We start from the raw sequence: 27,943 nt of genomic DNA on the forward strand, positions 1-27,943 counted from the left end.
TACTCTCCAAGGACAAGGCTTTAGCTCCCCTATGCGTAATAAGTGATTTTTAAAATTTTTTGACTTGAGTCCGGCATATGTCAATGCTTTACTCAAAGCTGCTGAAAACTGGTACATTGTCAGGACGACACTACTGAAATGGCAAAATAATGGACCATATATCTAAAAATTGTTGCATAGATTAAAATTAACTATTAGCTTTGTTAAGAGAGAAGCCTTTTCTACTTTCGTCAGTTTTAGAGTACATTTGTACCTCAAGAGAATAATTGGTGTCAGTATCGCAAATTAAACGATTTTTATTTTGGCTGCACGTAGCCAATATCTAATCTAATCTGAATATAACCTCGAAATAATAAAAAAATGCTGTTTTGAATAACTTGCACTCATAAACGTTAGTACATGTACCAACACCAGACAAACTCAAAATAATTTGTGAGAGGATATTTTCGGTTATTGGGAGTCTCGCATAGGATGTATGTCTCAGCATTTTCATGCCCTCAATCATCTTATGTACAACAAAATTTTTACTAATATCAGGAAAGCCTTGGATTTTGAATTTGAAGCCTATTGCCAGGATGTACGATTTTGTTGCCTTTAAGGTACAGGTACGCATTAAAATGTAATAGTTTCAAGATTATGTGGTCAATCTTTACTTATATTTTGCAGACCTGTTTTGTGTGCTTTCAATGTATTACTTGCATATTAGCCCCCGATCTATCTTTGAGCTTCAAGTTCGGTTTGTGGTGCCAACGGCATTAATCATATACATTAACCATAACTTCTGACCAACAAAATCCCAGTGTTTACTTGGATCTGATGCCATTTTTAGCCTGAATTGGATATCGCATTCCCTTCAACCTATGCTCCTAATTCTGGTTGCCCAAAGACGTATTGACTGTTTCTGATATCAGGAGGTCCCATGCAAAGAAAGACAACCCAATCGCTTCTCGATACATATATTCGTTTATTCGAATAGATGTTTGTTTGTTTGTTTGTTGGGGTTTAACGTCCGAGCAACAATATTTCAGCTATATTCAGACGATGAACATGAAATTGATGATAAAATGAACATGAAATGATGATGAAATGAAAAAAGGGATGGGACACAAGGACAATGGGGTCGACAAATTTGATTGCCACTGGAAATAGGGAGAGGTGGGTCGGGTCGGGCAATTTAGCCTCCTGTGGCGGGGCCCTATGGTTCCTACTCCGGGAGAATACCACAGTAGGGTTCTTTAATGTGCGAGGAACGTGGTATCTTTCCCAACACGGTGCACCACTATGGTTTGCGGTCAGGTTTTTCGTATTATAGCCTGACAACCCCAGCATGTAACACACCAGGGGTACCCCATTCAACCACCTGGGGCACACATCCCAGTTGCTCTGTGAGCAAAGCGCCCTAGCCCCCGGCTAGGGTTCTGAGCATTATCTAGTCGCCTTTTACGACAAGCTTAGGGCTGCTGCAGGCCTATTCTTTTAACATCCGGACCTGCACGGGGCTTATTCGAATAGATGCTAATGAATTAACAATGTGAGCGAAATTTTATATAAAATAGAATTTCTTGCAAAACTTTCTTCTAATCTAACGGACGTACTGTACGCCAGTTCCCACGTTCCCAAACTTTGAAACGGTATCTTCATTTCATTTTTAAGACATATTGGTAATTACAATTAAAAAAATCCTTTTTGTTCCGATTGAAATTTTAACGGGATTTCCCTAGAGCATGTGCACGTTCACTGAATAGACGCAGCATGAATATTACAGAGTAACTACATGTGTATATACTTGTTCATACATGTATATTTCGGACGATATGAATAACTACATGTACATGTGACGTATAACTTGGAAGAATATTTATAGAATCTATAAATAGCTTTTCCTGAGAATATACTATCTTTTGTCATATGACTATGACAAATCGAGAATACATTTTTATCTGTACCATTTACATCGGAGACCTTCAACAAGATCTGGTGGTAGATCGCCAAATCTTCAAGATCTGGAGGTAGGTATCGCTAAGTCTTCAGAACAGTCCACGTGTATTTCATATATAAATCGAACACATGTGATTAAAACATTGACTGAGTATTTATTGTACATCTAACTTCTTCAAAATCACTCTAATTTTCATGTAAAACTAAACTTTTCATGTTTTTCGAGTGCACTTGGATTTTTGAACGTGAGATTTTGAGAATTTTTAGTGACATGTATTTGTATGATACTGTACTATAATTCAGTATTCCAAGCCCGAGACATAGCACAATGTGATAATAGGGTGACCATTTCATTCTGAGGTGGGGACCTGGCAGATTTTGGAAATTAATATACTGACCCTGAAAAAGTTGAAAATAAATAGATTGTGGCCTACACTTCCTAGAAAATAAATATATTCTGGCCTATACTACCTAGAAAATAAATAGATTCTGGACTACACTATCTAGAAAATAAATATATTCTGACCTGCACTTCCTAGAAAATAAATAAACATTCTGACCTTAGTCCAGATACTGTGAAGTGGAAATAAGTAATCTTGTCCAGATGTGGTTGAAAACAATGTTTTTTTTATCCGCGAAATTAAAAAAAAAAAAATACTCAGACCCCACGAAATTTGCCAGACCCCCCCTTAAAATCAAATGATCGTCCCATAAATGCTTTAAGGTATAGAATGAATACAAAAATATCACTGCACTAATATTGCAATACACGTGTTGCAAGGAGTAGCCTCTCATCAGCAGCATTATAAACAAATAATTATCCGGTAAATTCAAAATCCTTAATTTGATTATCCCATAAGGCATTCGCGGTCCCTGGATACATGTATCAGATTTTTAGAAATGATTATGACATTATTTGACGCTTTGATTTTCATCGTGAATAGTGCGGTTAATAACATGTGAACTTTCACCAGAACCGCAGAGGCCTGGGAACAAGACGAAAAAACACAGACACCAGGCCAGTTATGAAAATATGTTAACACGCAAATAGAACGAATAGAAATATATAGTTAAATCTCGTTCCTGTCCGAAAAAAGGGGGAGTCTAGACTAAGAAGTGGTACAATGTCACTAACGCATAAGTGAAAGGTACCAGTATCGTATTGCATATCCCTGGATGTAGGTCAAAACATGGATGCTATAAAAATATAGTGCATTTTTTTTGCCTCTCTACAAACTAATGTTTTGTCAAAAGACATGAACAATGACTTATAAAATAAAGCAAACATCACACTGTAAGATGAAGAACTTTTTTAAAAGAAAATCTAACAAAATAACATAAAAATGTTCCACTTAAAAGGTTGGTTTGGTGAGTGCAAAACGAAAGTGAAAGTAGGGAAAATGGCTATTCGTAGTTCAAGACTACTTTTCTGTTCGAGCTTCGTGGACTCACCCTATTTTCTTTGCGGGAAATTATTTTTTTCACATGTCCTTAGAAATGCTACATAAGTGAAAGTTTTATTGAATCAATTTACATATTTTTTAAAAAATCCTAAAAATATGCACTTCACTATAGAAGTCTATGGGAAAATTATTACGATACGAGACCGAAACATATTCACATTCCTCTTTCAGGCATACTAGATTTATCTCCCTTTTCATGGGTTTCAAAAAAATATCTTGAACAGATATTCCTAATTATAATAATGTTTACTCCATGTGATAGTTAAACATAATAATCAAAAATTTTATACGTAACTTGGCTATTACATGTGTAATGTACATGTAAGTACAAATATTTGTAAGAGGCAGACAAAATATGAAAAATCTGAAACGTGCGTCCATACCAAAAATCCATCTGACTGTTTATCAATATTCCATCTTTGGTATCGCTGGGTGTATTTGGAATTCTTTTAATTGAATGAAAAAAATGAGGATTTTGACAGGCTTTTCTGCCCTTTGTTCATTTGCTATGAAATTCAAAACAAAACCAAAGAAAAAAAATACTAAGTTTATATATGAAATGAAAAAATCTTGACATTATCCCTGGATTTTTATGGTACGAATTGTGAAATTACGCTTTCAAATTTGTAAGTTATTTCATAACGATGTTTCACCACTGTCTGATTCTTACAGAGACTGACACTGTACGGTATATGCATTAAATAATTGATTAAGGTTACATGTGGATCATTTTTACAGACTTTTATCCTTACATGTACTTTTAAAATGATTCATTTTGTTTTCGAATTAGTATATACATGTATACTTTTATAAGATCAGACAATTTTTATCTTATTTGAAAATTATAACCTGCTCAGTTTTGTTTTGCTCTTTATGAACCTCAAGATGAATATGAAATTCAGACATTATAACATGTCAATTGATAACGTGCCGAGCTTAAGGTCGCGGATACTTACATAATAGTGACTTATATTACGGTAAAGTGATGCTTAGCTTAGGGTTAGTGGTATTGATTTGAAATTTTGATGCTAATTATGCCCAAGGCGCAGACTAGTGGCGGGTCCAGAGAGAGAGAGAGAGAGAGAGAGAGAGAGAGAGAGAGAGAGAGAGAGAGAGAGAGGAGGGGGTGGAGGAACCGTGTGGAAATGGAACCCCAACTACTCTTGTTATACATTTTTGTTCAATTCGTACGAAAGACTGCAACCCCTTCATTTCATACTTCATTTCTGGGGTGGATGGGTTGAGGGGGGTGTTGTATATTTAACAATTCACGATGATATTACATATATTAATTTGAAACCGAAGGTCCTGCTATATAGGTGACTATTAGGTCCATTTGTAACGTTTAATGATTTATGGGCACATGCAGTCCAATAAAAATTCAAATCTACAGTAATTATACCAGAAATTGTAGGATAATTTATATAACTTGCTTTGATTATTGCTGAAGTCATTTTAAGTGAAAAGTACAGAACCAATTAATAAACAGAAAGGTCCGTTCAGGGTCTTAACCGTATCTATAGTTTACACTAACAATTGCTAGAAAAGCATATAGGGTAGCATGCATACCTACCCCCTTTTACATGTATATGTAGCAAGCCGTATGACTCGTTGAACATAAGAATTCGGGTGATACTCCTCTGCCTACTTATATTGTAATGGGTGTAAACATGGTTTGTTATTTAAATAGCTTTAAGAAAAACATCAGGAAAGTTTTTGCCCTCATATATGAAACAGTGAGATAGCAACATGTATAATGTGAGGTCCATCCATAAAGGAAAACTTTTTCCTGTTTGTAATATCAAATATAACGTTTTTTTTCTTCATTAGATTGCATTAGATTGGAACCTTAACTCCCATGCTTTATAGAAGGGACTCCAGATTAAATATTGAGAACAAATACACGCAATGGCAAGGCCTACCTGAAAGTTCTTGGTGTTGACGCAGTCTCTAAATACTAGTACGTTAAATTGAAATAATATTTGCAATGGATACTAAACCACTCGTGCCATATACAAGAACGTCACGCGATGTTTTTTTAATATACGATGATTCGGACAGATTTACGGATGAGAAACTTATACCCGTTTTGGAGGCTAAGCGTATATCGTATATCTCACTAAACAGCTTCCCTGGAAGAACTGTCTCAAGTTTTCTCAATGCTTTGCAGCCGTTCCCGTACAAAATACTACTAGTTTTGTCAAAGGAATTTTGCAATAATGAAAAACTTAAATTTTACTTAGACAGTATTTTTGAAGTTGGTTTGGTCGTGTTTGAAAGTAAGGAAAGATTATTCAATAGCATTCTTACTTATGTAACAACAGGGGATATCTCAAAACAATCTGGACTCAATGTTTTATTGAAAACTCGAGTAATTTACGATTCTTCAAATTATTCCCCCGACCACTTAGTTCAGGATCTTATATATGACTTCGGTTCATTTCTTACAGTTTTAACAAGACACAATGGAAATGATGTTGGCAAAAAATTGGGGCTACATGGGCTTAGCCTTAAACATCTCACTATGGACATTTTTGGCTTGCTTATATCAATGGGTGATTTATGTGTGAAAATTGATTTGAACGAACTCAAAAAATTTTGCAGGACTCACAAAAACTTATCGACTTACGAATTATTGGGAAGACAGGACATTTTACGAAATCCCGAGTCAAAAGTTATGTTGACCTTGAATGGCAAGACTGACCAATATCATAAGATAATCAACGATATTGTAGAAATTTGCTCAGCAGTTGTACAGATAATTGAAACAAAGGGAAACTGTTCCCTTGTTTGTTCCGTGGCGGGAAAATATGGCGGTAACGAAGAACAATTGCTACGAGAAATGTTCCCTCAAATTTGGTATGGGATTACAGACAGATCAACTTGTGAAATAGAACAACCATATTTTAAATCATTTCAAGGTTTCGAGGAGCGAATTGCGTCATTTCCGATAGAATGGACTAAGAATGAAAAAGAAATATTATTAATAAAGAAAATTGCTGATGCCGGATTCTTTTATGATGGAAGTGGCACGAACGGGCGTTGTTTTTCATGCGCATCAGTTTTGACAAACATTCGATCATACAAAAACCCTTCTTTGAAACATGCCTCGCAATACCCCGGATGTAAATATATTAACGAAATCTTATCAGAAGAAGAACTTGAAATTGCCTTTAAAATGTTCAACAATAAGGACGACAAGGCGAAATTTGCAAGTAATCTCGAAGAAAAATACGCCACTTTTGAGTCGAGACGTAAAACGTTTGATAGTCTGGGTGAAGAGTTTGCAAAAGCTGACTGTGATAATTTGGCCAAAGCCGGATTTTATAGCATAGGGTACGGCTTACTGATTCAATGCTATAAATGTTGCGTTCGTCTTTTCAATTTACCAGTTGACGAGGAAGCTTGGATAATGCATGCACTTCTGTCTCCTACGTGTCCTCATTTACAACAATTTGAAAACCGGAAGTTGCTATCTCTTGTCACCTCCGTTCAGCAACAAGGCATTTGCCCAGATGAAACCATCATCACACTTCAAAGATTCGATACCAGTTGTTCTAAATCTGATACAAAGCAAATTTTATTTCGTCCTTGGTAATAGATAAGACCTTTGAAATAAGAATTTCTCTGGTTTACATGCTCAACTTAAACGGACAGTCTATTTGAGAAGATTCAGTTCCGAACGGTGTTCAATAATGTCAAAGCGAGAGACGAAATATACGTGTATACGCTGTCTTATCATGAGTCGGGTGCTACCCTAAACGCTTTTGAAATGAATTGTCTCGATTCTTGGTACGATTAATCCTTGGTTTAAAGCAAATGAATATCGAGAGAGTTTGTTGATGACAAAACTGCTTCCGCAGTTAGTGCTTTTTAGCGAATTATGTGCCAAAAACCCCCTTTTCCGTCATATATCAGAACTATTGGATGTCCCATATAGAAAATGAGACCCTTAATTTTCATTCATTTTACCAATTTTTTTGAATTTTCTACCAGATAATGCCAATTCGTACCATATTATGTTGATCACGGAAAAGATAATCTCATTAAAAACATTGTGCATACTCTTTTATCATTATCAATTGCAAGTATAAGTTACATGTACCACCCTAAGTAATTCGAGAAAGCTTGCAATCTTCAAGGGATTCTTGATGAATCTTAGCTAAAGATTCGAACGTTTAGCTTTATCATTTTCCGAAATTTTTTCTTGACTGAAAATCAATAACTTATGATCGGTTTAAATAATGTTCAGTTTTAGACAAAAAACGGGAGCGACATCAAGCGCTCCAGTAGAGTACGCAAGTCCTGCTCCACCAGTGACACCCGCATAAACTGATATCAAATGTGTCAAACAAAAAACAATACATTGTCGACAGAATACAAGGAATTTTAAGACGGTACAATGTCGGATCAATCGAAACAAAACCCAGTTGATATAAGATTTTTTACTGTCTTAATTGAATTACTGTTATTCGTCAGTGCAAATGCCTATAATTCATAATGTTGCATCTTAGTTTCGTTTTACCATGACATCCATATGAACAGAGATGATTTTGAACCCAGTTCTAAAATTGGTCAACATTGAGGTCAAAAGGGTCCCGGAAGATTAATATTCAATGTTCAATTTAGATATCTACATGTATATAGTACATGTATCTTTGACTACATTCAGTTTGTTTGATTTTTATTCAAAATGTTGTATAACGATGTTTTAGCATATGAAAGTTTATTCTGGGCATATAATGCGAAAGAGAGGGAAACAATTAATTTGTGGCCATGAATTCACAAGCCGTGGCCACGGATTATTTTTCTCTCCTGCGCGTTATTTGATCCGAATAAGCTTTAATTCAAAATAGTATTATATTTGTGGATAGTTGCAAAAAATCTTGTGCCACTTGAAGTAGTTCCATTTTTTTTAGAATATTGTATTAATTAGGTAAACAAAAGTGTCCTAAATCAATTCCGATATCCTATAAAACAGTATTTCCTCATGTCCAAAATAAAACACAAACAAAAGACAGGAATTGTAGTAACACAGCTTAATCATTGAAGAAAAAAATATGTCAATAAAGATACTGTACATGTACATACAGCACAGTAATTCTAGAAAGTAGCATTGAAGTCAAAGTGAAAACTCATCATGAAATATCGGCAAAAAAAGATAAAGAAATCGATCCGTCAACATTTGAATTATTCGTAATACCAAGACGTGGCTTAATCGTAAACACATGAAACGGAGACGATCAACATACAGAATGTAGCAAACCGAAAAGGAGTTCACATTTAAACACTTAAGATACATGATTGCACTTGTAATGCCTAAGTCACACCATCATGGATCACCTCGCCGGATAAGCAACGGATACAACCCGGCATCATACGTGACGATCTGTTACAGTATTAGTCCGTACCTATACGTAAAGAAATCGTAGTCATTCGTGGTCAATCAGTTTTATGCATGCTTAAAATTTTACTACGGATCAAACAACCTTAGTATATTCTTACTTAACCGTACAAGAGCGTACTGATCCGTTTTAGTCCGTGGCAAAACCGCTTGAACCCGTGCTAATCCGTAAGTTCCAGCTCTTCCCTACCGCTCCGAAGCAATGTGTACGTTTCCGTATCGGGCCGTACATATCCGTACCAATAAGCCTTACTTATACCGTAGCACACCTCTGTATATCCGCAGTGCATACGCCGTGAAACGTACCTTCGTATTAAACCGAGTTATTTCCGTGTTAGACCGTGTTAATCCCGTACCAAGCACCGTGTCGTACCGCAACAAGCCGTTTCAATTTACTTGCCAATTAGACAATGTCTTAATAGTCCTTGGAAAATACGTGAAAACCCGTAGACAAAATGTTGTGCGTCCGTAATGGATTCGTATCGGAATAAGGAAAGTGACTTTTCCGGGATCATTCGTTGACTTTTGTCTGTAATGGAACGGGTGCGGTGATCTGTGAATGTGTGACCTATGCACAAGGGAAACAAGGCGTCACACACACACACACACACACACACACACACACACACACACACACACACACACACACACACACACACACACACACACACACACACACACACACACACACACACACACACACAAACGCACTAGCAATATGAACTCACACAAAAAAATCCGAGAGTGGCATCACGTGCTCGAGAATTAGAGTAAGCATGTCTTGCTCCAACAGTGACATCCGCCACAAGTGACAGAAAACTTAGTCCCTACGTGGGCGCCATTGTCACAACCTCTATTTCTAGGGGGTTGATAGAAGTAAACTCTAATCTCTAGGGTTCTATGCTTTATTGCCAATAAATGTTAATGCCCTATAAAATACAGTTATATTCAATACACAGCACAAGATAAATAATAGCATCTTGCACATAAAGATAACATAAAAATTAACCATGTGTGTGAATGTATATTTTAGTACATTTACATATCATAGGAAAAATGTAACATTTGAGTAAATTTAATTTACGGCTTCATCAATCTGCTTGTGAAGCATAAACCAACTAGCTAAATATGTAGTTTGACTCCATTTGACTCCATATTCAAATATAGCAAATTATAAGAAAATGGTAAATTATCTAATCAAACATATTAAAGAGCAAAACAACAGCATTAGAGTATAAGCGATTTAGTGCATACAATAAGCGTAAAAAAACATAGCAAAGCAAATACATAAGCAAAGCAAAAACTCAAGAATACAAAACACTTAGCTTACCTCACATATCGTGCAAGAGGCACATTTGTAAATGGTCACAGGAATAGTAAGTCTCCAGTACTACTGTATTGTACCTGAAGTATCAAAAATCACTTATTGTATTTATAATTTAAAACAATTACTTTATGACCACACTGTGTGGTCGATTTAAAGACTTACACTTTTACTTTCGAGCGGTCCACTCGAACTGTTAAATGAATCAATCATTAATCGCTATTATTTAAGCATAGTAAAATAACATTACAGATTTGTGTGTTTAGGTAAATTATTATGAAAGTTACACAATCAATCAATCATTCATACCGGACTTTCATACGAGGTAAAATGTTAATTTCAAGACCATTAACATGCACAATTAATCTAGGAATGTTAAAGAAACCAACCTTAGTAATAGTTAAGTTGAAATCAGATGCGTATATAAGTTGAGTTGATAAGAATATAGGTTGCTAGATTCGGAGGAACATAAAAACCAACATGTCCGTTCAGATACTTAGGTAAGAATGTTCAAATGAAAAAGGAATTAACCCGCGACAATTGCCAACATTGCCAACCAATAGATGACGAGAAAAGAAGTGCGTACTAATCAAGCATGAAAAAGAATATAGAAGATTACGACTAGATTGCAATACAATCACCAGTTTTCGAAAGCTTGTCTGTCAATCGGTCCAAGTCAAATAGTAAAACATAATACACATTCATACAAGTCAAATATTTTATTACACAATACATAAAATATTCATATAAAACAACATTGCAGACTATTACAAACTCCCCCTAGCCGTGAAATGACGACCCGTCATTTCTTCTGACCCGCTGATGTCTTTATGATATCCAAGATGGTACGTGCTGTTTCAGTCTGCATACCTTGGAACAAATCTGTATCAGCCAAAGATGTTAAACAATGGATTTTCTGGTACCAATCCGTACTTCCTGTAGACTTGGAAAGTTGGTATTTTCCAGAGGTCATCCAACTGGGTGGTTGTCTAGTGCGTGTTGATCTACGGATTCTCGGGGAAGACATCGAAGATTCATCAGAAAGCTCCTCCTGTTGTTCGCTGTCTGTCTCTTGTGAAAGCCTCCCTCTACTATGATCACTGGCATCCGACTCTGTCCCAGGAACCTCATTGGATTGATCCAACTCATCCTCCTGAAAACGGGCGTCCCCTTCAGGTCGCGATCCAGTTCCATCAGCACCGTCTCTTACAACCTGATTTGGTGTATCCTCCAGCTGAGATGTTTCTGCAGTAACTGTTGAGTCACTGTCATCCTTATCTGTTGGTTCCAATACCACGACTTCAACTAAGTCTTCGTCAGACGATTCTTGGTGCTCTGTCGATCTAGTCACCCTTGGTGTAGGTTTCGGTTTTGGCTTCTTGACATATCTTGGCTTTGGTACCGGTCGAGTAGGCTCAATCAAGTGTCCCACTGGTAGCAGCTGATTTCTGTGCAGTCTTCGCTTTCGACCTTCTCCATTCTCCTTCTGGACTATGAAAACAGGGATGTCTGTGTTTGGCTGATCTAGGACGATGTAAGGGTCCTGTTCCCATTTATCCGCCAGCTTATGTTTTCCCTCGAATGCAAGAATCCTAACTAGTACAAGGTCTCCAGTAGTGACGGATGCTCCCTTGATCTTGGTGTCGTACTGCTTCTTTTGATGTTGTTGAGACTTCTTTGACGCTTCTGCTGCAAGTTGATGAGCATACTTTAGTCGGTTCCGAAGATCCTCAACGTAGTTTGATCCAGTACCGCTCCTCCTAAGACCAAAAGCAACATCCACTGGTAGCCTCGGCTCCCGTCCAAACATAAGGTAGTATGGTGAAAAACCGGTGGACTCATGCCTTGTGCAGTTGTATGCATGAACAAGTGGTCCCACATACGCCTTCCAGTTTTTCTTCTTGTCTGGTTCAAGGGTTCCAAGCATGTTCTGGAGAGTCTGGTTGAATCTTTCACACATACCATTACTCTGGGGATGGTAGCTGGTAGTGCGAGACTTGGTCATTCCTGTCATACTATAAAGTTCCTTGATAATCTTCGACTCGAAGTTTGCACCTTGATCGGAGTGAATACGGTCAGGAATTCCATAGTGAACAATGAAATGTTGGTAGAAGGCCTCAGCTGTTGTCCTTGATGTCTGGTTTTTGGTGGGAATGGCCTGTGCGTACCTGGTAAAATGGTCTGTAATGACAAGCACATGTTGCTGTCCTCCTTTGGATGGCTCTAAAGTCAGATAATCCATGCATACCAGTTGTAGCGGTGACGTTGTCTCGATGTTGACTAGTGGCGCCACCTGGTTAGTGCGGGTCTTTCTGCGGATACATCTTCCGCACCTGGTTATCCAATCAGCAACATCTTTGGCCATACCAGACCAATAGAACCTGTCTCTAAGCAACGACAAGGTGCGGTCCCTTCCTGGATGTCCCATGTCATTGTGTAGCGCTTCCAAAATAGTGTTAACGTGAACTGCTGGTAGTACGAGCTGCTGCTTAACTTCATCGTTGATTGTAACCTGGCGATATAATATTCCGTCGTCAATTCTAAGGTGATTGTACTCTCGCTTCAGTGTACTGTCTCCTTTTTCTGGTACTAGGTTATTTTTTATGATTTCTATCCAGTGTTGTATCGTTGTATCCTGTCTTTGTGCTTTCTTCCAGTCAATGATATTAGATGTGAGTGTTCCATTCTGTTCATCATCATCCCTGAGTATACCTGGTGCCACAGCCAAACATTCAGCAAAGGGTGCGGTAGTAGTTGCATTACATATGGCTTTAACTGAGTCGCAACTGATGCTGACCTCCTCTTGTTGTGGACATCTGCTAAAAGCATCAGCCGCAGTGTTGGTCTTCCCTGGCCGGTACTTGATGTCAAAGTCGAAGGTTGCAAGGTCCGCAAGCCATCGATGACCGGTAGCATCCAGTTTGGCGGTGGTTAGAACATATGTCAGTGGGTTGTTATCAGTGAAGATGGTGAAGTGCTGTCCATAGAGGTAATCTTTGAATTTGTCCGTGACCGCCCACTTCAAAGCCAAGAATTCCAGTTTGTGGGCTGGGTAGTTCTTCTCCGCTTTCGCCAATCCTCTACTGGCGTAACATATTACTTTCTTTTGTCCATCCTGAATCTGATGCAAGATTGCCCCAAGTCCAATACTACTGGCATCTGTACAAAGCTCAAATGGACATTCAGGTTGCTGGTAGCTGAGTACTGGTGCTGATGTTGAGAGCTCCTTCAACTTTTTGAATGCTGCCTCCTCTCTATCTCCCCAATGCCAGTCGCTAGGTGGTTTCTTCTTTCTATTACCCTTCTTGCCTGTTGTTCTGGGCATCAAGTCTGTTAATAGTCGACTAATCTGGCTGAAGTTACGAATGAAGCGACGATAGTATCCGGCGAGTCCAAGAAAGCGACGGACCTCTTCTGGTGATGTTGGCTTAGGCCAGTTGGTGACTTTCTCTGTCTTATCGGGATCCACCTCAACTCCATCCTCCGAGACAACATGCCCTAGGAATTTCACCTTGCGTTGGAAAAAGGAACACTTCTTTGGCGCTAGCTTCAAGTGGGCTTGGCGTATTCGTTCCATCACTAGGCTCAAGTTGTGTAAATGCTCTTCAAATGTTTTACCGAAGATGATGATATCGTCGATGAACACACAGCATATCTTAAGATGGTAGTCAGCAAGACATTCCTCCATTAGCCTCTGGTACGTGGCCGGGCTGTTGGTCAGTCCAAACGGCATTCGATTGTACTCATAGAAACCAAGAGGTCCTACTGTGAAAGCTGTCCGCTCTTTGTGTGCTTCCAGTATCTCGACCTGATGGTACCCTGATTTCATATCCACGCAGCTAAAGAACCTACTGCCTGCAAGACAATCCAACAAGTCTTCTATCCGTGGCAAAGCATAGCTGTCCCGTATTGTCTGGTCATTCAGCTGACGGTAATCAACACAGAGACGCAAAGTATTGTCCTTCTTCCTAGCCAAGACTACATTGGATGCAAAAGGGCTTTTAGAAGGTCTGATGATCTTGGCATCCAAGAGCTGTCGAAGGTGACTGCGTACCTCATCATAGGCTGAAGGTGGTATTCTCCTATATCGTTGCTTGAAGGTCTTCTCATCAATGAGATCTATTCGATGCTTCACGATGACTGTGTCTCCATAATCGTCGTCAGCTTTGGAAAATATGTCCATATATGAACGGATAAGTTGATATCCTTCTAGTTGACTGTCAGTGAGGTCACTCTTGGTTATCTTCAACAGATTCATAATCTTTGTAGCTTCTTCCTCAATCGGTGGTTCAGATAGGTTCTCTATGGTTATAGGTTGAACCTCTGCAATGATAGATCGTGGTGGAATGCTGAGGGTGCAGGTGGTGACATTCGCTATGTTGACCTTAAGATGTCCATTATGTTGGTGCTTGTATGACAACAAGTTCGGTTCAACATCGAAGTCGCTGAAATTTTTCGCCAATCTACAGCATTGAACCATGGCTAGTGTGGCCTGATATGGGATTTCTTTGTCGACATACCCTGACAAAGTGGCTGTGGAATTTGGAGGTATGATAATATTCTTATTCTCTGCATTCTTTATTATTCCAAGGCGGTTGTCATTGCTCTTGAGTTCCTTCTCTCTAAGTACTATGCAGCGAAAGGTCAAATACCAGGGTGTTGTCAATTGGCTGTTCTGCAAAAATTTCTCTCCATAGTCATCTCTTAATGTGCTGATCATCTGGGATAAGATGTTCGTTCCTAAAAGAAGAGGTACATGGCTATTATAAGAACTGTCTGGCACAATCAGCATGATGCATGGGTGCATGTTCTGTTGTCCTGGTATCTGTATGTTGACTTCAGTATATCCCAAGTATGGTAATGGTTGGCTATCAGCACACTCAATGTTCAATAACGTTTCAATACTGTGTAAAGGCAATGATATATTCTGTTGGTAAAATGAATCACTCATGATTGACACGGTGGATTCTGCATCTAGCAAGGCAGGTGTGGTTGTATCTAAATGATCTATCTGTATTTCAGTTTCTGTTGGCTTGCCAAAAAGTCCTGGTGGTAATTTGGTTTTGTTGGTTTTGGGAACGGTAGCACTGAACAAGCCTAAGCATGTTCCCCTTGCGTAGACTTGTTGGAGTTTAAATCTTCTTTACCTGGCTCTAGTTTCTTGGCACATCCAATTTTATAATGACCAACTTCACCACATCTCCAACATTTTGGTTCCTCATTGGTATTGTTTGATCTAAGTGTTGGTCCTCCTCTACCTCTGCCTCTACCTCTACCTCTATACCTACCTCTCTGTTGTCCTCTCCAATTAGACTGATATCTTTGTTGCCAAGTTGGTTGTTGTTGCCATGGTTGAGGCTGTTGTTGCCATGTTGGTGGTTGTTGTTGCTGTTGCCATGGTGATGGCTGTTGCCCTTGTTGCCATGGTAGTTGCTCCAACTTCTTCGCATATCCTTCCATTCTAGTGGTCATCTGTTGAATCATTCCTTTGATCTCCTTCACATCTGATGATTCTGTCACAGCTTTACTGGTGTATGGTTTGGTTGTAACATGTGCAGCTCGTTGTAATCTGTCCTTCTCAATCTGTCTTAGGGCTACTCTCAACCCATCGAAATCCTTTATGGTGTCATATTTGTGCCCTGATACATCTTTAAGTGATGGCTTCAATCCAGTCCACAGTTTAGTATGTAACATGGCATCCACATCTGCTCTTCTAACAAGTCCTCTCTCTACTGCTTTTCCAACTATTCTCTCCATCCTGCAACTCCAGCTGGTGACTGATTCGTCTTCCCTTCGAGTAGCCGCATAGAATGCTGCTAGAAGTTCTTCCTTCTCATCAACATTCCCATATATAGAGTCCAGCTTTCGTATTATTTCCTCTACTGGAGTGTCTAAGTCAAGACGCATGGCGACATATCCTGCCTCTCCTCGGAGTGATCTGGTAACAGCATTTAAGATGACTTCTTTGTCGTCTGGCTGTTTCATAAGACGCTTCACCCCATGCTTCCATAGTTCATATGTTGTGTCGCCAGATTGCTTCTCATGACCTGAAAACCATGTGATTCTGGGTGGATGGCTCATCATTACATTGGTTGGTTTATCATCCTTGATCTTTGGTTTAACATTTGGTGGTTGAGTCATAGATGGCATTGTGGGTGGTAAGACACCTGTTGACTTGAGGTAGTCTAGCATCCATTTAGTCAAGTCATGAGCTGTATCAGCTTTTGGTGTTACTCCCAATTTTTCCATCATTCCTTTAACTTCTTTTGGTATCTCTGTTAATGGGCTGGTTGGTTGATCCACAATAACCTTCCCATCAGCCTTCCCTTCTGCCATAGTGTACGTAACAATGTAGGAGGGGAGGAAAAAAAATTTCTGCAATGTACAAACAATAAAACAATACACAAAATATACAAATTTCACAATTACACTTACCAAATCTGGATAATCAGCTACAGCCTCCCTTGAAAGATGGGATGGGAAAAAGTTGTGTGAAGCTTTTATGTTCACTAACTCAATAAAGGACACCAAAAAAAAAAAAAAAAAACTCGAGGTAGATTCACAACTAGTGTGTCTGTGATTCTAAAGTCAGTGACCTATGGGATAAGAGTCAAGTCTATCTGTGTCTAAAGTCTAAACTCACCTTGTAACACAAACTCAAAGAATGACACTATCAAATGAAAAGAATAGTCAAAAAGTTCAAAGTGAAAGTAAAATGGTATTAACAAGCAAAAGTTCGTAATTATTTGTTCAATCAGAATATTAGTATCATGCACACTACACTCGATCACGTCACAACTGTTTATACAAAGGTCATGTATATTGATGAAACTATTTGAAAAAAAAAACGTTGATAAATTCTCGTTGAAAGGGAGGCAAAACACATGATATCAGTCTTGTATAGACATATTCATAAGCAATACTAATATATATATATTTTTGTTTTTATTTTATTTTTATAACAGTTACTTGATAGCAGGCTTTACATCTAACCGAACAATCCAATCCTGGAATATAAAAAAAACAGTCTTACTAACTGGTAAATTGAATGAACATGACAAGACAGAGTAGTCAGTCTGGTGGCAGACCGAACCTCTGTAAGACAGAGTAGTCAGTCTGGTGGCAGACCGAACCTCTGTTAGACAGAGTAGTCAGTCCGGTGGCAGACCAATCATTCATTAGACAGAGTAATCATTCTGATGACAGACCAAGGTTTTACCTTCATAGACAGAGTAGTCATTCTGGTGGCAGACCAAAGTTTTACATTCATTAGACAGAATAGTCATTCTGGTGGCAACTTTATATCCCTTTACTTTACATGGGTTCAAGAAAAATATATGTGTGGATTAATGGTAATGTTCGGGATTAACTTTCCCGATACAGGTACCAGTATATAGATCTTAATTAATATGTACTGTAAATGTATTCATTTTTGCAATTGCTAAGCTTTGCGGATTTTGTCGTGTTAACATATTCGCGAATTTCGATTTTCGCGGTTTAAAAAAGGATAGGCGTTATTTTTACATTCAAAGTGAAAATTAGAATACCTCGAGAAACTAATACTTTTATAGCACATGCGGTTTAGAAAAATGATCGTGCGATCCGGCTAGGATACTACTTGCTTGTTTTTTAAGAAGTTGTTTTCGTTACTTCAAAGCTAGTAAATCTCTGCCACACTGAGTGTTAGCCTAGCTTTTTTATGCAAATTAGCACATTACACCGTAAACAGCTTTGCAGACTGATCTTTAGTAGTGCGCATGCCTTGTGAAAATGTTCACTTCCTGTATAGCAGAGTGTACGAGCTAGCGAAATGATAAATTTTATTTACTGCATGTACGTTGTAAATCAGGGAGCGGTTACAGGTCTTTAAGGAGATTGGTCCATGGAATGTTAACTTCTAAAACCCTTATCTGTTTCTATTGTTGCTGGAACCAGAATTGATTGTTCAAATATATGTGGTATACAGCTAAAAAGTGTACAAATAAGTTGCGTATATCATTATTTTACATAACCAAACTTATGTTACTTACAATCCACATGCAGCTACACACAAGGGAGCAGAGATACCCATGGTCTCCAGGGCTGTGGCGCTTGCGCAAGCTACTGAACATGCAGCGCTGGAAACGCCACAGACGTGCTGAATCATCCAGGTCTTTACTTTTTCATAGGCATCATGAACTGGAATTGAAGGTATTCATTATGATGAATTACAACTAATTTGATCAGTAACTGATACATAGTCCCATCATTCCTTCAAAAATAGCCTTAACTTTGTTGATTTTCTTAATTTTTTCTCAAAGGAACTTTGCAAGTTCTATTTCACAAAACACACAATGGTACAAGCCTCTTTGTGGTTTGAGCTGATCGACTAAACGCAATGAATATTTCATAACATGTTTCAGGACATGGTTAATAACGTGGATTTAGTAACGTCCCCGCAACTCTCAAGGACGGTCATTGAAAGCTGGAGTATCGTTATTATTTTTATTTTACTGCTGTCAGGATGGTTATAGATCAATGATTCGCTCGAATCGATGGTGTGCTATGAAGGTTGCATGTCTTTCAGTAGTGCATTTTTATATTGTTTATTTTCATCAATTAACGGCTACTTTAAGGGCCTATATGACGACCTTTTCTAGATATCCATGGTACTGATGACCAAACCCATCTACTTCCTTCGTTCATATTTTTGTTGAATGTTTTAGTACCCTACCGGTGCACCTGGTCCATGCTACCATGTTCTTAATTGAGTCCTAGTTGCTCATTTACTTTTGTTACTTTGTATGTATTATTTTGGTTGTTTTATGTTCTTTGTTGTGTATGTCTGTTTTCCCCGTCTAGTCTTTGTTCCTGGAATACATTCTTTTCATTTCCTCTAGAATCTTGGTGCGATCCCTTGAATACTCTTTCGATACCATGGGTTATTTTCATATTTTGGAAACGTTTTTTAATAACAGTCGGTGACACTCCCCGGTCTGTTTCTACAGATTTCATTCTTGATTAAAATCATTTTCCTACTCTTATTAGTAAAATTAAGGTTTTAACAGGCTAACCAAAGCTCGCAAGCCATGTTGTATTTTTTGTAATGAGTTCGCTCTTGCCTTATGTTTTTTGCTATAAGCTAGCAGAGTGATACATAGTGAAACACGAATCAGTTAACAGGCCTGCGAAAGAGATTGCGTCTACCTTTCTTTACCTGATATTCTCTCTTCATGAGTCAGCTGGTCAAACTGCTCTTCTCAAGTTTTTCCTCAAGAGTCAGTGACAAGACAATTGGCAGAAGAACAAGTACCAAAAATGCACACTTCATTGTGGTCTATTCTGAAAAATATTCACGAAGGTTCGTTGCTAGACATATTAAAAATTATCAAATTTTAAATAGTTGATACAATGTACCATACAAATTATTTGTGTAAAATGGGTTGTCAAATAAACACCCAATACGTAAGATGCATAATAAATGAAATAGTAAAACATGCCACATTGTCTTTGTTTTTAAATAGTCCACCCGCCGTTCCGCCCTATCCGTTCCCTCAAAAACAGAACTAATCTAAACATTCGTCCAAATAAACAGAAGCCGAAAGAACAAAGTACTGAAATACATACAAATAATGTTAAACAACGATGAGACAAAACAGAACAACAAAGCAAAAAAAACAAAAACAAAAACAAACAAACAAACAACAACAAAAACAAAACAAAAACAAAATTAAAAAACACACGGAAACAAGAAAAATCCAAATAGACAAAACAAAATAAAATTAAAAAGCAAACAAAAAGATACAAACAACAAAGCAACAACAGCAGCAACAAAAACCAAAAGCCAAATCTTCATTGAACTATTTGAGAGAGCAGGGTAAAATTATGCGGACGTATTCGAACTGCACGAATATTTCTTTGGGTATTTATCTACAAGTGAAGATATCAACTTACGATATTATTCTCTGTCTGATAACTGACTTAGAATGTTGACAGAGCCGTTTCCACAAGCTTTTATATGGAAGGGTCATTTCCGGTTTATAGGTCATGAAGGTTCGTTTAGTAGACCCAGTTTTATCTGCGGCCGAGGCGTTTCGTGATATCAACGTCCTCAATCATTGATGAACTCGCTTTATAATCTCAGTTATAAAGTTAGTTAAAGATAAGTTGGAAAGATACGAAAGCAAACATAAATAAAGTAAAGGTGGCAGTTTTCTTGTATTGTATTGCAAAATTTTGGGTGTAAATGTTCAGTGTTGATTCCAGATATTTAAGACAAAAAAGGAAAAGAGGGGAGGGGAGTCGGGTGTTATTAAAAAGGGATATTTCGGGCTATTATGTGTCATATTTGCCCACATTTAGCATGAATTTTTTTTCTACAACAGGTGGACATTCCAGGGGTCAAAACACCCTTATATCTCCCACTGCCTGTTCATTTCAATATTATATATGTGCATAATTAATTACAATATACATGTACATCTACATGTAAAGGCAGTCATGGTATGCTGGAATGTGCTGTGTTTCGGTTCCACATATCTTGTGTTCTAGTATGTTGTAATATGTTGTTCAGTCTTACAAGATTTATTTTGTTTATCTTGTGTTTATGTCAACCCGAATAGGTCTAAGAGTCTCCTCAGAATACAGCGACATTTTGATGTGTGGGAACAAAAAAGGCGGGAACAAAATTTTAACAAAACATTAATTTTATTCATCAGGTTTCAATTTCACAAAAGTCGTAAGTGTGAAATTGATGCAAATTATGACGTCATGCACAATGGTATTTTAGGTTGTGACGTCATTACTTACGACTTTTTGTGAACCATATCATATATCCTTCAATCTCAGTTTCTGCTATATAGATGACGTATTATCTTTAAACAATCCTAACTTCGGGGATTTGATACATCGCATCTACCCAAAAGAACTTGAGATAAAGGATACTACAGACACTGAAGTCAGCCTCATATCTTGACCTACACTTAGAAATCGATGGTAAAGGAAAACTATTGACCAAACTTTACGACAAGCGTGATGACTTTTCATTCAGAATTGTCAACTTTCCTTTCATCTTTGGCAACATCCCTTCGGCTCCTGCGTATGGAGTGTTCATATCACAACTCATACGTTATGCCAGAACTTGCCGAAACTACGCAGACTTTGTGTATCGTGCTAGAATTCTAACAAATAGGCTTCTGGAACAGAGTTATGTTGCTACAAGATTGAAGTCATCACTACAGAAGTTTTATGGCCGTTATCATGAACTCGTGGATCTTTATGGTGTATCCATCAGCACCATGAAAACTGATTTATTCAACGGGTCATAGTTTTCCTTCCCTCGTTTGTCTACCCCGGACTTGATTTTTTATGAGCAATTCGGCGGGTGTTTCTAGGAAAGCAGAGGACGCTTACCCTACTGGTGTACCTGGTCCATGCTCCCAGTTTTTAGTGGAGTCAGAGTTGCTCATTTACTTTTGTTACTTTGTATGTATGATTTTAGTTACTTTATGTTCTTTGTTGTGTATGTCTGTTTTCCATGTCTAGTCTTTGTCCCTGGATTACCGCTATAACCTTGGTTCCCTTGATTACTCTTACATATATCGCCTGAATATATTAACTGAAATAAACCCCAACAATCAAGCAATCAATCATATCACATATAATTATGCATACTTATTGTAGTATTTTTTGTTTGTTTCTAGGAACGGGATTTTTGCTGGAATTTTCATACAAATATTTTATACGACCATTTTGTTGGCCACGACAGATTTTCAATCCTAAATATACGGTCTGCTTTTTGGCTGTCCTCGATATCGATTACAGGATTGTCCTTATGTGCCTTAACCTTATTTATGATAGCAGATTATGAACATTTGAGTGCATTAATTGATTTCTGGGTCAATGATATGTTGCATAGTCGGTTCTGTGCACGTGTCTTGTCGTATCGTCTTCGATTAGGTAGCTTGATTTAAATTGATCATTTCATGAAGCACCTGGGGGAAAAATGTTTTTTTCAACATTTTCCTTGGGGAAGGGGGGGGGCAAGTTTTCCCAATATTTTCTTTCTTGTTTTAAACATAGCTAATCCACCTTCTCTAAATTGAACATCTGCTATTATGAGAGAAACCTAGGATATCAAAGGAGATCGAGCACTGACTAGCCTATGGTGAACCACTCCAGCGATTTCCATTTTACCCCATTTAATCAACAAAGCTTTTCGTTCATATGATGAAGAGACGGGCACATCGCCCACTCTTTGGACCCGCTCTTTGGCTGGAACCTACGTTGTAATTTATTTTGAAGCATGATGGTTAAGAAACACCAATAGTATTTTCCCAATGAGAACTTATCTGTATTATACCAAGGTTTGAACGAACGAACGGACGGACTGACACCATAATTACTCCATACCCCTTGATATCAAAATGACGGAGTATAAAAAGTCCTGATCTTTAGTTCTTTTGAGTTCATCATAATTTATTTCACTCTTAATTTCAAATCGCACGGTTTTAGATTTACAACTCAGCCGTAATCTTCATTTTAGATCTGCTTAAGTAGTACCCCAGCTAAGAATCATGCAAAATGTGATTCGTGGTTGGAAATCCTAAACGATTTTATTTTTTATATTTTGTTTAAAACGTTGTACTTAACAGAAATCAACATGTAGCTTACTCATAAGCGATAGAGATTATAGAGAATTTACTGTAGAATACAAAATAAAGGGAGATCACTCTGTCGATGACATTAAAATACAATCGAAAACATTGGATATCTCCTAGAGCAGACAGATTGGAATGATATTATCCAATTCATCATATATTTTCATACATCATACATTTTAAGCAACTTAATAACAATAATAAAAATATGTAGCCTTTTTGGGGTGTATAACGTATTACAGAATTTGCATGAATCTTAGCTGGAGTACTACTTAAATGGGTACTTGTTTTTGCTCTTATGACCTGACTGACTTCTGGCATAGCATATCGAATTTTACGTAATGTTAAGTCCCATTTAACTTAATTACCCTTCTTATGCATTGTGCGTCGCTTCCAGATCGTTATTTTTAGAATTTGAACTTTCAAGTGTACCGATTATTTCAGAAGGATTAATTAAACTGTAATTTAAATTTTGTTTGTTTTTCTTTTGTCACATATGTGTCACATCTGTGTAAATAAAATCTTCGAATGTTTGTTTTCATAGTTTACACCGTAATTTTATGACTGTTTTAGCAGAAAAACTGTATATTCGTTGTCTGTCAATCCGCGAAATAACTCAAAAACAATTTAATGGGTTTAAATTCTATTTTTGGTAGAATGTTACTTTTGTTTTAATAGAAGGAAGCTTTCTTTTTATTTCGCTGCATTCCTTTTTTTGAAATTTAGAGTACATGAACTGAGGAGGATCCAGATATTTTGGAAAAAAGTGTGTTATATGCTATTATTATTTCTCAATATTTGCCCAAATTTTGCAAGAAATAAATAAGGTTTTCTAACAAAAGAGAGACAGGGACTGGTTTGGACCTTAGGAACACTCCAACTTGGTCCGTCAATGCACCTTTTTAATTGTGTTAGCTCAGAGAAGCAACACCTAGTAGGTTGCATAAAATTGTCACCACACTGAGCCAAATTATTCTTAGTCCGCGCCAGCCAGTCACGTCAAGCTTTTTCCTATGCGCTCGCTCAATGGAGAAGCTATGAATAACTGGTGCGGCCCGATCGGGAACATACTCACAACCAAAGTCCGTAATACCGGCAGTCGACGGCGCGAAAGAAACCTGAACCAACTTGAAGAGTAGAAAACTTCAATGCTGTTTCAGAGTTGGTCCCATAACGAAGGCACTTTGTTAAAGTTGAGCATGCAACCACAATACCATCGATTTGAAGACGATATTACCACATAGAAACTATAAAATGTTTAACAGAATTAATTGACACACTTTTTAGATAACTCCATTAGCTACTGTAACCTAACAAATAGCAAGATTTACTGCTAAACATTGACCATTGTATACGTACATACATGTACATAATAAAGTCATGTAGCTAACATGCGATAAGTTTCTTTCGCCATTCCCATCAATGAACAAAATATATTGTTTTTATTAATGAAGTTCGGGAAATTTGAAACCAGACACAATATATTAAAATCAAAAATCGATAAACCTTTTGGTTATGCAGTTAAATGTACAATATAAAATTTGAAACTTTTAATGGATTGATTTAGGACAAAAGAATTACAATTAAAACTTAATTACATGTAACAATCAATGTTTGTACTTTTAATAAAGACCTATGTGGATTATAATCTGCCGCGGAATTGTGAGATCCTAAGTTTATGAAATAATCTTAAAATGGACGCCGAGTACTGAAGTATTATGTGAAATATTAGAACTTGGAATTTACATACTGCAACAGATGCTGTCCAAATTAATCTGACAACAGAAGTCTTGTTAAGGTACGCTTACAATTGAAATAATATCGGATATAATTCATAGTTCCGATATAGAAACAGAACTATACATGTTTTAAAATCTAATCCATAGAATTATAAAAGGGGGAAGCTCGGCTCTCATTTGATCATTTTTGTCGAAAATCTGAAAAATATGATTACGAAACTGTATCAACAAACCCGGGAATCCGCTTTTGCGGTACTTAGATATAGTTTGAATTTCGAAAAACCGACGTTTTTGAGTGTGTCTTGGGGTGGATTTCATGAGCTAAATTTATAAAATTAACATGATCCAGGCTTTTTTTTACTAGTGTGCAAGTCATTTAGCATTCTTTCCGAACAACTTGAAAAATATGACATTCCTTCAGTGGTACAACATGTATCACACGTTGGCATGGAGCAATCTCCTACTCGAAGAGTATAATTCTCTTTTTTTCAAATTTTCACACCTCCGCCATATACTTATGCGAATAATTCGTGGATTCTAAATGCCTTAAGAAATGTTTCACATCCCCTGCAGCAGGGTCTACAATCTATATCGGAGGTATACGCAGTAGATCAGGAAGCGGTTAAAGGTCAACTAGTTAAAGCAAACTGCAGATTTCATGCGCCTGTCCTCGGTCAGATCAGGAGATGTTGGTCATTAATGTTTTATTGTGTCGTCATACAAATCTCTAGTTCGAGGAACCGTCATCGTTCTGATACTTTTGTTGCCTGGACCTTTCAGAGTTGCTTAATGGCGTGTTGCCTGGACCTTTCAGAGTTGCTTAATGGCGTGTTGCCTGGACCTTTCAGAGTTGCTTAATGGCGTGTTGCCTGGACCTTTCAGAGTTGCTTAATGGCGTGTTGCCTGGATCTTTCAGAGTTGCTTAATGGCGTGTTGCCTGGACCTTTCAGAGTTGCTTAATGGCGTGTTGCCTTGACCTTTCGGAGTTGCTTAATGGCGTGTCAACACTTATTGACCCTCAGGATCTAATAGAGAGATCTGATACGACATTGTGTTTAACCACACCCGTTTTTTCTTTCTAAAGAGAAGATTGATGACAGAGTTGTGAAAGCTTTAAAATAGCGAAACCATCCTCTTCAGAAGTGATTTATCTCCTGCAGCATGCTTTCATACACGTAAAACGTAAAACAATTTTTATTTAAGAGAACAGTACACGAATCTATTTAATGTCTTGAGGGCTACAAGTTAACACAGCTGTAAGAAGGGGGTATTAGCTGCTGTTATTCGTGACATCCCCCAAATTAAGATGAAAATGGTCTGTGCTTTAACTAAAAGATAATAAACTGACATGAGAGAATTAAAGTTAAATGCGGAGACCAATTAAATACCAGTTTAAGATGTCTGTAATTGAAAATACAACCGACCTGAGTTGTACTTTCATTGTGTATGGTTAATTGTACGTCTGTGTTAACTAAGAAAAACGTGGTTTGTCTCAGTATAAATAGCATACACATTGTATTTGCAAGGAATTTAAGTAGCGACCTAAGCTGAGGGACATAACTTTGCATTGTAAGCGAGCGATGCACGCTCTTAAATGTATAGAAATTCGTCTATTTTCCCCCCATATTGATCACTTGAGAAACTTTCGTCAAAGCAACACACTACATCTCTACCTATTGAAACTTTTAAATGTGGTCAAAACACCTACTAAACAAAACATTACAAAGACAGCACATGTTGTTTGATCGTAACTCCTCGGACCTTATAAAAAACTTACTTCTGTAATCAGTTTGTGGTTAAAAAGGCATTCTTCGCCGAACCTGGAACTGTGTTTTACCGATAAAACTACAAATATTTTGAATATGAAATTAACCCGAATCAAATTTTGCGCATGAAATCCATTTTATTTGAAAGGGCACCTATTAATTGATTCGCTCTCACTCAAGGCAAATGCCTCCCTCTTATTGATTTCCATTAAAATTTGAAACATAATAAAAATAAATCTAAGTTACTTTCATGCTTACAGTAAATGCATGTAAAACGATCTACACGAACGTACAAGTGATTTGTTATTATAGTTATGGCCTTTAACTGAAGTTTACTTCGTTATTTTGGATCAAAGCTCTAATTAAACATGATAAAATATGATGAATTTGGCAGATAATTATTCCATATCAGTTCAAATGCTGCGTCTTCTATTTCCGTGATTGGTTGTCATGGTACATTGTGTAATAATACCTTAACAAAGAATACATGTATCTAAAAACTCGTCGCGTGGTGATTCGTCTAAAAAGTTTAGCAATATTTTTTTTAATCATTGTAACTATTGCTTATGCCTAATCCTTCAACGGATATGTACTAAAAAAAAAACAAGATAAAAGATACAAGTTAAATTTTAATGTCTATTTCAGTTAGATTTATATTTTCATCTACGCATCTATACAATGGAAGAAGAGGTGCAAGACAAAAAACCAAAACACAAAACGAAACTTGTACAAGCATCACTGAAAAATGTTCAGAAACAAAAGCAGTTAGCTATGGAACTTAATGAAATAGACAGACAGATGGAAATAGAAGTTAAAATTATAAATAGAGAGAAATTAGAAGCAATCAAGGACTATGTTCGGTTGGAATCTGAGAAAAGAACAGTGGAATATCTCAATGACGGTATAAAAGGGGCTGCATTGAAACGATATAATCAACACAGGCGAGACAGAGACCACGAAACGAGGGACGAAAAGGATAATAAAGAAAAATACGATTTCAAATTGTTGACGAGCAAACTGTTTACGAAACTACCATCATTGGAAATTCCCGAACTCTTGAAAGAAAACGTTCCAGAGCCCCCTAAAAAGCCCCGTCTTTATCGATCAAATTCGCTAATGAGACAGCGAAGTGTTTCTGAAAATAGTTTATTAATGCCGGTACAATTTTCAGCATCATTGCGCAAACCCGGAACACCGCAAACTCAGTATACGAGTTTACCAGATATAAATAAATATGACAAAACAAACAAGAAACTATTCTTAAACAATCACATGCCAGATATTGATGAAAAATCTGAAGGGGAACCCCCACGTAAGTTTATCGTCGAGAAGCTTCCGCATTTAGGAAGATCACGGACATTCTATTGACGCAATTCCGTCGTAAGTGGAACCGTCGCCCGTACGTCTGCACATTTGTTTTTTATTCTGAAAATAAAATCAGTATCATTTTTTATGCTTTTAAATTATTTCAATTATGATAGCACCTTTATGAAATTTTATTTACAAACAGTGTGCCAGTAACGGAATAGATTCATTTAATGTTTCGGAAAAAAGAATCAGAAAAAAATAAACACCTGTGCAGGTTGAGCACAGTTTCGGATACACGCAAGGGTGATAATTTACGCTAATGTATAAGGTCTTAGTATCGTATAGATTTCTCCATTGGCTCCA

The 27,943-nt window shown here is 37.4% G+C and overlaps 1 protein-coding gene and 2 long non-coding RNA genes across 9 annotated transcripts; 1 reads left to right on the forward strand and 2 right to left on the reverse strand.

Moving 5' to 3' along the window:
• The first annotated feature begins 1,888 nt into the window (after nt 1–1,888).
• LOC148613201 (baculoviral IAP repeat-containing protein 7-B-like) lies at nt 1,889–27,702 on the forward strand. 6 transcript variants are annotated; one of them, XM_088586438.1, is made up of 4 exons: nt 1,905–2,009; nt 17,095–17,512; nt 18,173–18,319; nt 26,918–27,702. In XM_088586438.1, the coding sequence occupies exons 3-4, from the start codon at nt 18,239–18,241 to the stop codon at nt 27,638–27,640; spliced, it is 804 nt and encodes a 267-aa protein (XP_088442564.1). In that variant the 5' UTR covers nt 1,905–2,009; nt 17,095–17,512; nt 18,173–18,238; the 3' UTR covers nt 27,641–27,702. The 6 variants fall into 6 exon arrangements, with proteins under 6 accessions (XP_088442562.1, XP_088442561.1, XP_088442564.1 ...); XM_088586436.1 differs by lacking the exons at nt 17,095–17,512; nt 18,173–18,319; nt 26,918–27,702 and adding exons at nt 5,232–5,361; nt 5,852–8,301 and having other exon boundaries at nt 1,889–2,009; XM_088586435.1 differs by lacking the exons at nt 17,095–17,512; nt 18,173–18,319; nt 26,918–27,702 and adding an exon at nt 5,232–8,301 and having other exon boundaries at nt 1,889–2,009.
• On the reverse strand, nt 9,650–10,935 carry LOC148613202 (uncharacterized). 2 transcript variants are annotated; one of them, XR_015923288.1, is made up of 3 exons: nt 10,519–10,935; nt 10,136–10,209; nt 9,650–9,734 (listed from the first exon to the last, which is right to left on the reverse strand). It is a non-coding gene; the product is annotated as an uncharacterized LOC148613202 (long non-coding RNA). The 2 variants fall into 2 exon arrangements; XR_015923287.1 differs by lacking the exon at nt 10,519–10,935 and adding an exon at nt 10,295–10,504.
• On the reverse strand, nt 18,291–20,124 carry LOC148613203 (uncharacterized). Its single transcript, XR_015923286.1, has 3 exons — nt 20,063–20,124; nt 19,326–19,450; nt 18,291–18,307 (listed from the first exon to the last, which is right to left on the reverse strand). It is a non-coding gene; the product is annotated as an uncharacterized LOC148613203 (long non-coding RNA).
• Nucleotides 27,703–27,943: the final 241 nt, after the last annotated feature.

Source organism: Perna viridis, chromosome 6, assembly GCF_037379345.1.
Source record: "Perna viridis isolate PV_CMFRI_1.1 ecotype Kerala chromosome 6, ASM3737934v1, whole genome shotgun sequence".
Taxonomy (NCBI): domain Eukaryota; kingdom Metazoa; phylum Mollusca; class Bivalvia; order Mytilida; family Mytilidae; genus Perna; species Perna viridis.

Excerpts from the sequence above, each read along its gene's own strand:
- LOC148613201 (XM_088586435.1), top strand. The coding sequence starts at position 5,389 with ATGGATACTAAACCACTCGTGCCATATACAAGAACGTCACGCGATGTT.